This window comes from Caloenas nicobarica, chromosome 1, assembly GCF_036013445.1.
Source record: "Caloenas nicobarica isolate bCalNic1 chromosome 1, bCalNic1.hap1, whole genome shotgun sequence".
Taxonomy (NCBI): Eukaryota; Metazoa; Chordata; class Aves; order Columbiformes; family Columbidae; genus Caloenas; species Caloenas nicobarica.
Genome location: NC_088245.1, coordinates 6,791,590 through 6,805,760, shown reverse-complemented (window position 1 = coordinate 6,805,760; position 14,171 = coordinate 6,791,590). Strand labels below are relative to the sequence as shown.

The following is a 14,171-nucleotide window of genomic DNA, read 5'->3' as shown; positions in this document are numbered from 1 at the left end:
GCCATCCCTCAATGAAAAAAGAGACAATATGATTAGGAATTAAATGTTTTGTTCAATTTAGAGAAGTTCTTTTCAGTTAATCAATATTCCACTCTCCTTGTGCCTGCACAATACCCATCATTCTGCCATTCAGCTGCAAGTTCAGCTACTTACAGGGATTTCACTGGGCTCCTAAGTCACTTTTTACCATTTTATGAATTTAGGGCTGGTGATCCATTCTGTGTTTCACAGTAATGGTAGATGCAAACCTGACCTTTCTACCTGAATTTAGTGCAAATATTGACTTTTTCATTTAAGTGGCAAAGTCAGTGCAACTTTTTTTGAGGGGCAGAGGTGGAAGTGAAGTATTTGGATAATAAAAAGTCACTTCTGAGCTGGACGAGATGTATCATTGTGGTTCTATTTGCGTAGTATTTTAAAGGAAGAAATGAGCCAGATTCACTTTCCTAACATCATTCAACGTCTTACAGCTCAGTTCCTAGGAATAGGCACTCCCTGGGAATTCTCCACTTTCCCATCTGGTTATTTTCATCATTTAAACAGTTCTATATTTTTCAGATCCTTCATTAAACAGCATTTGGCCATGCTATATGGGTAATGAATTAGTTTAATTTGTCATCATAAATCAATAACTCCAATCCCTTAACTAACTTAATTGCTCTTTGAATTCCCCTTCTGTTTGTCAAAATCTCTCAAAGTCACTGATATCTCATATTCACGCTATTATTCAAGTCATATTGGATGATTACCTTTTTATTACAGGTAATTTTTACATAATGTTCATATAGTACTGACAACTCATAAGGCCTAAAGCAGAAAAGGGAAGTGGATATTAAAACGCCACTCCAGAAAGGACAGTGCCAGGATATTAATTAGAAATGAGCCCATGATATAAAGTGAAAATCAGAAACATATTTGGTTTTTTGCTTCTGTTAGACAAATGGTATTTTATCAGAAAGTGAACATGGATTCATCGTAAGTCGTCGTGGATGCCTGCATTTTGAAACAGATTATTCTGAAGGTTAAATAACCTGCTAAATTGATTCATCACAGCGCTGAGATTTCTCTCCCACCTTACAACCCCTTAAGCCCCGTGTCCCGGATGGGCCGTGGTGCTGCTTTGCCAATACACGCCATACCGACACCGTGACACGTAGCAAGACCAAGCGTGTTTTACACCCAGCGTGAAACCTGAGCGGGTCTGCAGGGTGAGAGGAAGGCTCAAAGTAGACTTGGCTTCGTGACGATGATCATCAGCCTGGCAGAACAAACCCTACTGTGAATGGGCACCAGAAGAGAAGAATGATCTAAGTTCCTCTTTAAAAAACAGTTTTTCATACTCTACACTCCTAAATAGACCCTGAGGTTTCCTCACAGCCAGTGCAGAATACTTAGAGAAAAGTTCCCTCTAATACACTTCTGCTTCCTTGTCACGTAAACAGCATTTAATACAAGCAGTAGTGATTCTTCTAATGTAAAAACTGAAAAATCTTTCCCTCGACAACATTTGGCAAAAAGGAAGCTGTTAATATTTTACAAGACAGTTAGTTCCTACAAACTCCACCTTGCTGTTTAAATTTTAAGAGCTTTCTCAGAACTGTATTTCTCCATTATTAAACCCTTAATTAAATAGATTCATACAGCTAATGTCCTAATTTCATGCCAGAACTTTAATACAAAGGGTTTGCTGCTACTTGTAATACGTATAACCCACTTGAAATACGAACCACGTAAACCATTAGGCTGTTGAACGCACTGGAGCGCTGAGACCTAAATCACTGTGGGCTGTTACTTGTTTCTGCAATAACGTTAGCTATGAGGATATATGCAAAAATATACATATAGGCAACAGATAATCATGGCCATGTCAGATGAATCATAGAATCATTTAGGTTGGAAAAGACCTTTAAGATTGAGTCCAACTGTAAACCTAACACTGCCACGTCTGACACTAAACTAATCTAAATCTAACTTCAAATACAGAACAAAGACTCCAAAGAGTTTCAGGTGCAGATTTTACAAATGAATTCCCATTGATTCCTGACTTCAAATAGCTTCTGCATGAGATTAAAGGTGTATTTGTTCAGCAACTGAACTCCAAGAATCAGACCAACAAATAATGCTCTTGTGTTACCTGTCTGCACTTAGCTCTTGACGGGATATCCTACCAGATTCACTAGTTAGCAAAACAGAGCACATTCTCTTTTTAAACTAATGCACTTTAAAACTAAAACAAACAAAAAATGCCAGTGCCACAAAGGCAGCTAAAGCGGTCCCTACATTCAGCTCTTAGAGAGGTTTGCTCTCTGTACGAAAGCCAATTTTCATTAAGCGGCGAATTAGAGCTCAGGGCAGGGACTAAGATTATCACAGCTAATGTAAGGTACGGAATAAATTTAGATGAGAGGAATTTATTGGATTTTTGTTTATTTTGTATATTGCGTTTAGGGAATAGAAGTTAAACACCTCTAACAAAACCATGAGATTCTTAATGAAGATGAGACTAGTTAAGGCCTCAGCTCTACATCTCACCCCAAAGAAGCCCATTTCTAAGATCATTATTACATTCAAATTGAGTTCTTCCCGTTTCTCCCTTCTGCCCTTTACAACAAAATCCAAACTGACATTCCAAAAAAACGCTGACTGTAAGCTGAATAATACAAACCGCATCCCTGTGAGCTAGGATATGAGCTACGAGCTTGATATGTTATATTTTAAAAGACACATCTGGAAATTAATATTGTTCATTTACAAGACACAAAAGCTATTCAGGATGGCAGTGCAAAGTAAACAGAGAGAACTGCCCCTATTTCATTGATATGTATCATATATATCAATATGCCTGTATTTCTCAAACACTCTGTATCTTCTCTGCCTAGTAGCAATCCTACCATAACAAGTTGATATCTAAATACATTTCGAAGGAAAGATAAAAGCTCCATTATATGACAAGGAATATTATGACTAACAGATAGATTATTCTAATCATGAGTAAAAAGATGTTTGATCCTACTTATGCTGAAAGTTTTTAAAAATTAAAAAGAAATCTTTTAAATTAATTTTATCCTCAGGAAAATGATTAAAACCAGAAAAGCCTTGAGATGTCAGCTGGTGACATGTTTTTCTTCTTTATCTTTCTTTTTGTTGTTGTTGCCGTGAAAAAAAATCTGAGAGAATACAGCAAAGTGCATCATTAACTTCTTATTAATTTTATAATACAAAGGCAATTCAGTTAAAATAGTGGTGCTGCAACTTTAAATTACAGAACTAGCTTGGTATTTAATGAGAGATTTAGCACAGCAGGGTTTCTGTTAAATTAAGTTGTGCCTTCACATCACAGTGGGAAAACAGGTGTATATTGGTTTAGAATTATGGAAATGTTGACTAATTCCAAGGCTTGTAATCAAACAGCAAGGCACCCTGCAATATTTTCTTCCAAGATTCTGCATTAATCATTTATGTCTGGTCTTACTTTCTTCATGTCCACTAAAAGGGTGCAGCTCAAAGGAGCAGATAAGCGTTAGTGTTTTCATGTCTCTGTTAAGGATGAGGTCCACGCGAAAAGTAGATATCGAAACAGAGCGCTGCAGGCTTTGCTCAAACACCTACCTAAATTAAACTGAATGTGCAGTCTTGAAAGGGGGATGAATTTCACACTGAAAACCCCACTTTTTTTGCCTTTGTGAGCACTGATCTAAAACCTGCTTATGGAGCCACGTGGAGCAGGTCTGCATTTGAGAAATGGAGAGACTAAGCCCAAAACTAATCTGGCCCCTATCATTTAATGCACAAGGAGGTATTCCTCTCCATGCGTCCCCAGCAGGATGGGTTATACCTGTGCGCAGGTAAAACGCAGGTGAGTTCCTACCACCTCAGCATCCCTGCCAGCCCCTGCTCCTGCATCTGCCATCATTCCTTACCTTACACCAATAAATCACCTGCCTTTGCCTCAAGTTTTCTTCCTGGGCTATTTAAGGATGCCTCTTATCTCACACATGGTGGTATTACAGTAAAAAGTGGAAGGCTTTTCTTTCCAAGAGACACCTTATTACCGAACCTCCTACATACCACATCTTATTTACTGGAAGCAAGCTGACACTTGATGCCCAAATGAACCCGATCCAAATTCAGTCCCTGTTGTAACTGCCAGAAGATTGCTTCCATTTGCTCTGAAAGAGGCTGTTTCGCACATGGACCCATCCACTACTGGTTCCTGCTCGTTCGGTGAAAGCTGCTTAGTGGGCCAGAGCTGACAACATGGAAATTGCTAAAATTCAAATAAGGAGAATCCTGCTAATGTGAAATGTCTTAAGCGTGTGTGCACAACTTTAGAGTGTGCTTAAATGAAGTTATTTTGGGAATACACAGATGCAGCATAACAGTCTCACCATATATGCTGAATGTCAGCACACAGCATGTGCAAAATATAGAATTTGTTACATAATATACGCTGAATGGTTCTCCCAGTAACAGATCTGTATTCGAGCTGTTTCTCTTTATTAGAAGTGTCCCTTTAAGAAGCAGTTATAACAACATATCTCAAAGTAAAATCTTAACATCTCTGGCAGTATCAGGAGTGTTTTTAAAGCCCAGGCCCTAGAGTCATGGGAATGTAATTTTCACATTTTCTTAAAAGAAAAGTTTGTAACCTCGCAGTCAAGACAGAAAAACACAGCTTGAAAAGACAAGTTTTAAATGACTAAGAGCTAGAGATAACACTAGAAAAAAATATATTTTTGAGTTTTATTAAAAAAAAATCAAAAGGTACAGTGGTCTCTTTAACTGCTACATGTTCGTTATCTGTACAAAAGCAGAGGAGAAAATGATGCCCTGCTCCAGTGAGACGTGACACAGAGCTGAGCCAGCTTTGCCTCCTGTACATGGGGAGGTCAGGGAAGGAGTTTGCCCCTCCAAGTCATCCGCAGGGGTAACTAATATCTCTCAAAACACCGCAGCCACCTCCTGGGGCTCAGGGAAGGACAGAGGAGGAAACAAAAGGACCCTCTCTGCTTCTAAGGGGACCGATGTCTAGATCTCAGAGCTGCAGGGTAGGGTCCCACACCCTGCCTGGACCCAGGGATGCTGGCTGCGCAGGGTGCTGCTCCAGCAGCTGGGGACCCACCTCCACTGGAATGTCCATCCTACCCAGGCACTCAGCACAGCCGCTTGACTCAAAGCATGTTGGAGAGCAACTACGCAACACTAGGTGAATTGGGTTAGAGAGTATTCATCATCCAAGGCCTCAGCGTTTTCTGTCAGTGGGGATGGGAACTGACAACTGGGGTTGCAGAGCCAGAGGATTCTGAATTTCAGCCTGAGCTCCAAAAGGATCTCAAAGGGAATTGTCCCTCAGAGCCTTCTTTTCTCTCTGAGGATGGCACATCCGTCCTCTACACCCTCAAAAGCCAAGCCTGCCACTGGGAGGCTTGTAAGGTCTTGACACTTCCATGGGCCAGTTGCTGGAAAACATCGCTTGAATCTGAAGTGCCACAATTTTTCTTTTATCTTCTTGTAGCTGGTTTGCCTCTGAAGATTTCCTACCACCTCTTCCTGCATTTTCACTTGCAAATTACAGAGGGTTCCCATTTTACCTCGATGAATTAGCAGGACTGTCCAACATATTTCTCTACATTGGTCATTTCTGTGATAGATGCGGTGGCTTTCCTAACAGGAGTTGCATAAAGTGAGCTGGCCAGATATGAATTTTTCAAATACAGTGTCCAATTTCACATACAGTATGTAGGAACTAAAGCATATTGGCCATATAACTGTCAGTCCAGTCAATGTTGTATTTATTTATATGGTGTTGTATACATTTATTTATTTTTGTGTCTGCAACCATACACTGAAACCACATACTTGAACATTTCCCCTACATCATCGCCATCCTCTATATTTTTCCTTTACAATCCCCAAAGTATTTGGCTGCACCCAGCAGAAAAAATTAAAACATTCAAACAAGAATTCAGAGTTAAGTCATGCAATTACCAGTGATATACTTCTCTCTAGCCCTGTAACTTAAATCTGAACTACCGTAGGATAACACAAGTTACAGTTTGCTCAACACAACCACAACTTTTTCAGCCACTGGTGTGAGGTTATCAGTGAGCATACGTTGCTGAGGAGAGGTGGCGGCAGGGAACAGGGTGACACTTTGCAAGCAGCTACCTTACGGTACCCTGATTTGCAGCCACCACACCAATGCAGTCAGGTTGTGTAGAAACCATGGGGATAAAGGCTGCATAGAACAAAGTTGGCTGCATTTTGTCTTTTCCTCTTCTCTCCCTTTTCAAACTAGAAGCCCCAGTGGTGCAGCATGTTTTTCCCCCTCCCTCCCTGTTAAAATAAAAAAAAAAAAAAATGAATCTACCTTGCATTTCAGCAAATGCCTCTAGTCAGCAGGAATCAGCACTGTTTCCAGCCAAGGGACTTTCTACGCAACAGCAACTCCCTTTTGAGATGATGCCATTGCTACAGGACTGGCACCGTTACAGGACAGACCATCAGGTTAGCCACCCTCCCTTGAAGAGATCAAGGTCACTGGGGCACCAAACCGCATCTTGAGCAAAAGGTCTATTTTTCTGGTGATAAAATAATTAGGATCAAAAGATAAATGTACTCACCCCAGGTAAAGTTTTAATATTGTGCAGTGCATTCTGTGCCTCAAGAGCAGCTTTTCTTGTATAAAATGTTACGAAACAACAACCTATAGAGAGAAATGAAAAGCTTTCAGAAATTAGTGAGTATGATTTGTGAGAGTACAATAGGGAGAGAGAAAAAACAGTGGTCGAACAACACATTACGAAAGCTGGAAATGTGAATTATCATGAGGCTGCCTGAATGACATGAATAAAAGAAAGCTTGTATGGTTTAAAATAAAAAGTCACCCCCTGTGCATTGCACCTACATTGTTAGTGAACTGTAATCACTTAGAAATTAAGTTAACCAAAATCCAATTGGCTTTGTACAGTATAAATAAGGTTACATTTTTCAGAAGGCTCCCCATTATACTTTGAATATAAGTAACATGGCAAGCTCAAACAGCAGGAATCCATTGTTGGATCCCAGGCAGAAAACCAGGTGAAAGCAGGACCTTATTTAAAGGACCTTATATGTAAGAACTAAGGTTTGCTCCTGACCATTTGAAACCAGGTAGGATGGGAGGTAGGACACTCGTCTCAGTTGCAAAAAGGAAGATAAGCTACAGGACAATTCACCGCTGGTGGGATAGGGGGAGGTTCCTGATGGCTGGCAGCACTAAGTGAGGCTGCACTCATCTAACCTTCAGTAAACCAGACAGTTTTAGTTGCCTTAATCCTTTGTTTATCCCTTTGTCAGCATGGTCCAACTACATGGTATGTAGGACCAAACACAGGCTGTTACCACTTTCTCCATTGCAAACATGCAAACGAACTCTTTCTGCAGCACAGGCAACCCAGGCAGCTCAACATGTGCCCCAGGGTGAGATCAGGGCTCACAAGTGGATCCTCAGGGGACAGATATAACAAGATAGGCAAGGGACAATGAAACATGGACCAAGATTTGACTTGCTGCAATCTGTAATGTTCCACAGTAAGGAAGTTTGCTTGCATGGATGTAAGGGGCACATGCGGAGAGCTTTCTGCAGGAGGACCTTGCATCCACGTTGCAGGTGGGATGCTCAACACAATATCCCAGCTTGTGACTTCAACTTTGCTTCCAGCAGGAGGGAAACCATTCTAAAAGCATCACTCATGCACTTATGCGCGTAACACCAGATTATAGGCATAGACACGACGAAAATCCACACTTAAATAGCTCCCACCCAGCACAGTAAATTGATGATGTAGGCACACCCTTGGAACACAATCTGTTGCTACTCTGTCCATGGGGGAAATCGGGGGGGGCTGGATGCAGCGCTTGTCCTGTGGACATGGGCAGCCCCTGCTTTGGAGCCATGTCACATGAAGAAGAGATCCCAAAACTATGGGGCTCTGTGGCTGCAAACTGGGCACTCAGTGACCCAGCTGCTACGTGGAGAGGCAAAACATGCTGGCTAAGGCTGGTCAGCAGGCAGAAGTGGCTACTGAAGCAGAAACTTACTTTATATCAAACAAGATGATGCAGATTTCACTGATGAACCAGAAAACAACCCTATTTTGTTAATCATAAGCAGAGGTTTTTGGCAACTCCAGAGAAATGTCAAAACCAAACTGTAAATAGAAGAAACCCTGTCTCTCGAGCCTCGGTGTTCCCTTGGAACATGACACTTCGGGCAGCGAGCAAAGATTTTGCTTGCACCAGATCCCTAATGTTGACCCAGGTGAAACATCACGTCCCACCCGACATGTCCGCTTATGTTCGACCTTGCAGCATCCCCATAACAGCAAAGGAGACCTAGGGGAAAGCGTGCACAGGAGAACACAGACAGCAAACATTTTAAGCACCCATGTGGAGGTGGCCCGCACCGCACCTTGGAAGGAAGGGCTGAACCCAGAGCTCCCCCTCTGCTGCCTGTTGCTTGGCTCAAGCTGTGCATTGCACTGCGAACCCTCCCTCTGGCTTTGCAGCCTGGCCAGTGACGACCGTCACCTTTACAACATCCCAGCTGGAATACAACGAGTTCATCCCTAACGCAGAAAAGCACTTGCAGGAAATATAATACACGAGCAGGCAGGTAATGCAGATGTAACGCAGCTGAGAGAAACATTTTTCGTGCTGCCAACAGGTTCCTTAAAATGTCACAGTTTATGATAGAGACCATTTAGTAATTATTTCAGTGAACCAAACATTGTTCGGCACGGAGGAGTATTATGGGCAGCCACAGCCTATTAAGGTTTGTGCTTCCTTTGAGTGTTTCTAATTTCACTTTCACCAGTTTCTGTTTCACTGGCAAATTCTGAAAATTTAAATTATTTTACTCCAGAAATAAAATGGGAAACAATTCCAAGTTTGTAACATTTATTAGCGTGACTTCAAGAAAACATTGCAACATTTCTCTGTCCTGCCAGCCACCTCCAAAGTCTATCATCTATTGTTTCTTCATTTGGTCTATTGGCTTTTTAATATAAAGCTTTTTAATCAGGAGAGAGGATTCAGAGGGGAAAATATCAAGCAGTAGTCACGACTTTGCAATTGCCATGTCCTTTAACCATGGGTCTGAAGAGTTTCATTTTAGATTTCAGCTCTGTGGAGTTTTTTTCCGATAAGGAGAAGTTTGAAATCTATTGGTTTATCATTCTTGGCACTACTTGAAAGAACTGCACTTGAAAGATGAATATGCTGTGAAATACCCTTTAACTAGTCATTTTTGGGAAGTAATAGTGCAGGAGAGAAAAATGTCTCAGTGAATGAGGACTGGGAGAAAACAGTAGCTTAATGAGAAACGTGCAGATGTTTCAGGCAGGTCATCAGACCCTGACGAAAACGGAGCCTTCTAAGCTCACAGACCGACACATCTGAAAATGCACACGGATAAAATCTTTCTCTGGACTCATTTGGCTCGTATCTTCTTTAAAAAAACACAACAAAACAAGTGATGGTTTGCTTTGGTTTGAAGAGATCATGGGCACCAGTTGTGGACACCTGATTTTGAAGTTATCTGCTGAAGAGGTCAGGGCTGGACTAAGAAAAGAAAATGTGAAAACACAGAAGGACAGAAAAGCCAAAAGTGCACAGGGTGCATACTCCAGTGTAACAACCCTTTGGCTCAGTATGACGTCCCATAGGAGAAAGTACTAAATTCAGCCCTATCTGTAGAAATATTGCAAGGAAGAAGCCTGTGAGAGGAGAGGAGAGGAGAGGAGAGGAGAGGAGAGAGGGAAGGGAAGGGAAGGGAAGGGAAGGGAAGGGGAGAAAAGAGAAGAGAGAGAAGAGAAAAGAGAAGAGAAGAGAAGAGAAAGAAAACAAGAAAAGAAAAGAAAAGAGAAAAGAGAAAAGAAAAGAAGAGAGAAGAAGAGAAGAGAAGAGAAAAGAAGAGAAAAGAAAAGAAAAGCAAAGAAAAGAAGAGAAAAGAAAAGAAAAGAAAAAAGAAAAGAAAAGAAAAAATAAAATAAAATAAAATAAAATAAAAGAAAAGAAAAGAAAAGAAAAGAAATGAAAAGAAAAGAAAAGGAGAGCATGCTCTCCCCAGCCCCTGGCACACATAATCTTGGCTTCATCATCAACAAACTTGACAGCAGCTTGAACCAAAACTAAACTTTTCTGACATCCAAATAACTCAAAGCCTGACAGTGATAACCTTCTCCCTTCCTAGTCAGGACAACTTAAAAGGTGAATTGTTTTGTGGACATGGTTCTGTCGATCCTCAATAGCCTGAAACACAGCCTGGTTTAACTCCATGTGGGTTAGTATCCTCTCGACCAAAGGAACAGGAATTTGTGCTGCCAGTCAGTGCCTCCAAAGCAGCAAATCTCCTGTGTTTTGGTACACTGGTTGTGCTCTATTTGGAACTGTATTTACTACAGCATAAGACATTTCTTCTTTGTACCTAGAAAAAATACTGAATGAATCATGCGGATCCCTCCAGTCCCTTAAGGACATCGGCAACAACTTCGTGGCGATCCTGCCAGATGCTTGAACAGACTGAATAAAACCTGCCACCCCGCGCTGCACCGTGTCTGGTAGCAACAAATGGGCTGCCTGAGAAACAAAGGCAGAAACCAGCCTTGCTTCTCAAAGCATCTGACGAGAAAATGCTGCAGTGTGTAAACTACAATGCTCAACTTCAGCACCTCATTAAAAAAGGGAAAAGATCTCTTATTTCACCTTGTTTTCTCTCTCTCTTTTTTTTTTTTCTCTTCCCCTCTTTCTTTTGTCAAAGGAAATTTAGTGCCAGAAAAAGACCCCAAGGTCCCAGCCATTGGGAGAGAGTTGACACATTCAATTCTCCATGACACATTCAATTCACAAGCCCCTGCTCAGGCTGCCAAAGGTACCAATTAGCACCAGTGGTGGAGATTTTATTTATTTAATTTCCACAGAAACCTGTTTAGCAAGACACCGACAGGGGCAAACAGCCTTGTGTATGGCTAGAAACAGCTTTACTTGAGTCACTGTCAAAGATGGCAGCAGGATTACATGGGGATCATGCAGGCACAGCTTCACCAAAGCAATCATTTAGAAGGTAGGGATGGGGGAAAAAAAAAGAGTAAATTATGAAAACTCTCATACCACAGCACCCATGAACTTCTGCGGACAGCAAACCTGAATTTCTGGAGGACATTCGTGTGCATTGTGGAATTACAATTCGCAGAGTTTTCACTATTAAACTTCAAACAATGCCGCCACTCCTCTTGTGGGCAAGAGGATTTTTTCAAAGAGCTGTTAGTGACCTCCTGCAATGGGACTTCCCCTCCCGTGTGACTTCTGCTCTACAACCCAAATTAGCCACCTGTGAAACCCTCACCCCCATCCACCCAGCAGAGCAGACGTGGCTTTGTCAGGCTGTGAGATTCAGCCGTACGACATCGCTACGAGCTCCGCCGTGTCATTATTTTTATCACTATTTCCCAATTCAAGCACAGACTAATTACTCCATGAGAGCTGTTTACGTTCCTAATTTTGAACAACTAACAAAAGGAAGCTCTCCTCCTCTCGGAGATGTGGCTTACACGGTCCTCGCTGGCATTTAACGGCACTGGGATCTGTGTAAGAGGCTTAATCTCTCAGGCAGGATTTCATGCTTGGATGAATACGGCAACCTCCATCTTGCTTCGAGTGTGAAAACGTCTCTTACAGCTCCCTAAACTGAATATACGGTTCCTAGGTTAAAGCTACCAGGAATTACACATGTGCATTAATCTGAGAAAACAGCCCTTGGATGTGGACAGGAATTAAAACACGAGGTGATCTGAGGTTTTGATTTACTTGAAGAAATGTGCTGCAGTTTCCCAGGCCTGAAAATTTAACTTTCGGAATTAAAATAGAAAAGATGCACGAGAAAAAAAAGAGTCATATTCTTTGGTCTGATTTATAAGCTTCTATAGTTTTCAACTGTCAAAATTTGTCAGTTTGGATCTCTACTGCGTTGTGCATATTATCACCTGCTGCCAGTATCTGAACCCTAACCATAGGGTATAGAAATACAAGAGCTTATCAGCGCGCCTGCAAAGCCTGCAACAACTTAAAAGTATGAAATTTGCTTTACCTTCTAGACTAATAAAATAAACACTTCAAAACAGCTATAATGATTATCTGATGATTGAACTCTGTATTCTTTTAGCAAGTAATGGAATCCTGGCAGACAAATTCAATTCAAAATACATTTACATTCAGGACATCAACAAAGTCATCATGTTGTGAATTGAAAATTCCTTTAAAGGCTGCGTTTGAATTCTAAGGGGCTGACAGATCAAGGGACTGAAGGCCCGGGAAGGCTAAATGAGTGAAGTCCCGCTATGTTTCTTTCTTTCTGTGAATGAAGCTCACTTTTGTGTGTGCATTTGCAAGCAGAACAGGTGCTGGCTTCATACAAGCTTGGAATCTCAATGGGGAAAGTAGCTTCTTGTCAATGCAGCACAGTTCAAGCTAGTTTAAGTTAAGGAGAATCTCTTCCCCCCTTCCCCCCGCACCCCTCCAAATGATCGTCTCCTAATTTCCACATTCACTCTTCCACTACCAAAATTTAAACATTAGACCGTGATTTAACAGGGTTACATTTTTAAAGGGTCACTTGCATTCCAGCTGTTCACCCAAATGCTGAAATACGTGCTCCCTAAATCACAAACAGCTGCCTGAACAGTGCGATTTGCAACTAAACCCACCATAACCTGCACTGTCATTTTCCAAAAGGCGATGAAAGCATCAAAAACTATCTTCCAGTAAAGTCACTGAAAAGGCCAGTTGCTGCAGGAGTTCAGGTGCGTGGTTGGGCAATGAGCATTTTCACATTCAATTTGGTGCAGTACAGCCTTGTCTGGCATTTCTTCTGTATTACAGATTTTAGTGCAATTAGCTAACCTGCATGGAAGACTAGAAGTGTTTCAAGTCTTAGAGACTTTGGTTGGGTGATTCCATACAAAACCAGGGAAAAACATGAAATGACTAAATAGCAAATACAGACATTCTTGACAAAGGGAAGCAAAAAAACATTTCCAGAAATAGAAATCCAACTATTTCTGTAATTCTGCTGAACAGAAAAAGAAGGTGGATAAGGCAGGGATGCATTTTGATTCCTACCTGTACCATTCTCTTGCTCTATTGTATATAGAGTCACTCGAGACTATGATGGCAATGATTCAATCCTGAAGCAGCCCCTGATAGAATTGCCATATACTGCAGAAATCAGCCTCTAATGATGCCGCCTCCCAATTAGCTCAGGTTTGCTAATAGTTTGATATAATTGGCACCCTGATGGAAACCGTATTACCAATTCTCCCGTCACCAGCCAGGAAACCACATCACTACTCTAATGACAGCACATATTATAGCGATGCCACTTCTAATATTAATACATTAGCTGAAGGTAGGCAGGGGCTCATATGCGAGAAGGATTCACAACCGGGACCTGCCAAATTCCACTCTGTGCTCTATTTTTCCTCCCGGTTATAACATCCAGGGTGGCAATGCCCCAGCCCCAGCGTGCCCCAAACCGCCCCTGTCGCATTAAAACACAAATGCTCCAGGCCGGTAACAACCCTGTAAATGGCCGGTGAAAAATGATCCCACAGAGCTCAATTTTTTCTCTCCATGACTTGCAAGTTATGACGGCCTTTCTGTTAATTGGCCACAAGTCCTAGTTTGCTGTCAGCCTTCAGCTGCACCAGGGAGCTCTTTTGGAGGAGTCTCACTCTGTCATTCCTGTACCCTTGTGAATACAAATGCTCTCTATAAATGTCCTCTGCCTGCAAAATGGAAGTGTTTCTTTTTTTCTTTTTTTTCTTTTTTTTTTTTTTTTTTTGACCTAGATTAAATCTGCTGCATTTTCAAGCCTTTTGGGAAAGCAACTAAGAACTAATATGCACCGGTCCATGTGCCACAACACTTCCCTACCCATTATTATGTAAATTTTGACTAAAGTGCGACACAGATAGTAAAGATATCAAGGGCGAAATTGCCAGAATATGCTTTTCTTGCTCTCTGAAATAAGCCACTTATGTTAAACAGTTTTAAATGGCTAATATCTGTAAAAGTATCTGAAGAATTTCAATGTACATTTTTTCATATAGGACAATGACAGCTTTTAGCAAAAT

The 14,171-nt window shown here is 41.4% G+C and overlaps 1 protein-coding gene across 10 annotated transcripts in view; it reads right to left on the bottom strand.

The window, feature by feature from the left end:
* CELF2 (CUGBP Elav-like family member 2) overlaps window positions 1–14,171 on the bottom strand; it is a 374,192-nt gene that overhangs the window by 89,927 nt on the left and 270,094 nt on the right. For all 10 annotated transcript variants that reach the window (XM_065626864.1, XM_065626865.1, XM_065626873.1 and 7 more), the window contains one exon: window positions 6,624–6,706. In XM_065626864.1, coding sequence (XP_065482936.1) covers window positions 6,624–6,706 — 83 coding nt within the window. The remainder of the gene's footprint in view (window positions 1–6,623; window positions 6,707–14,171) is intronic.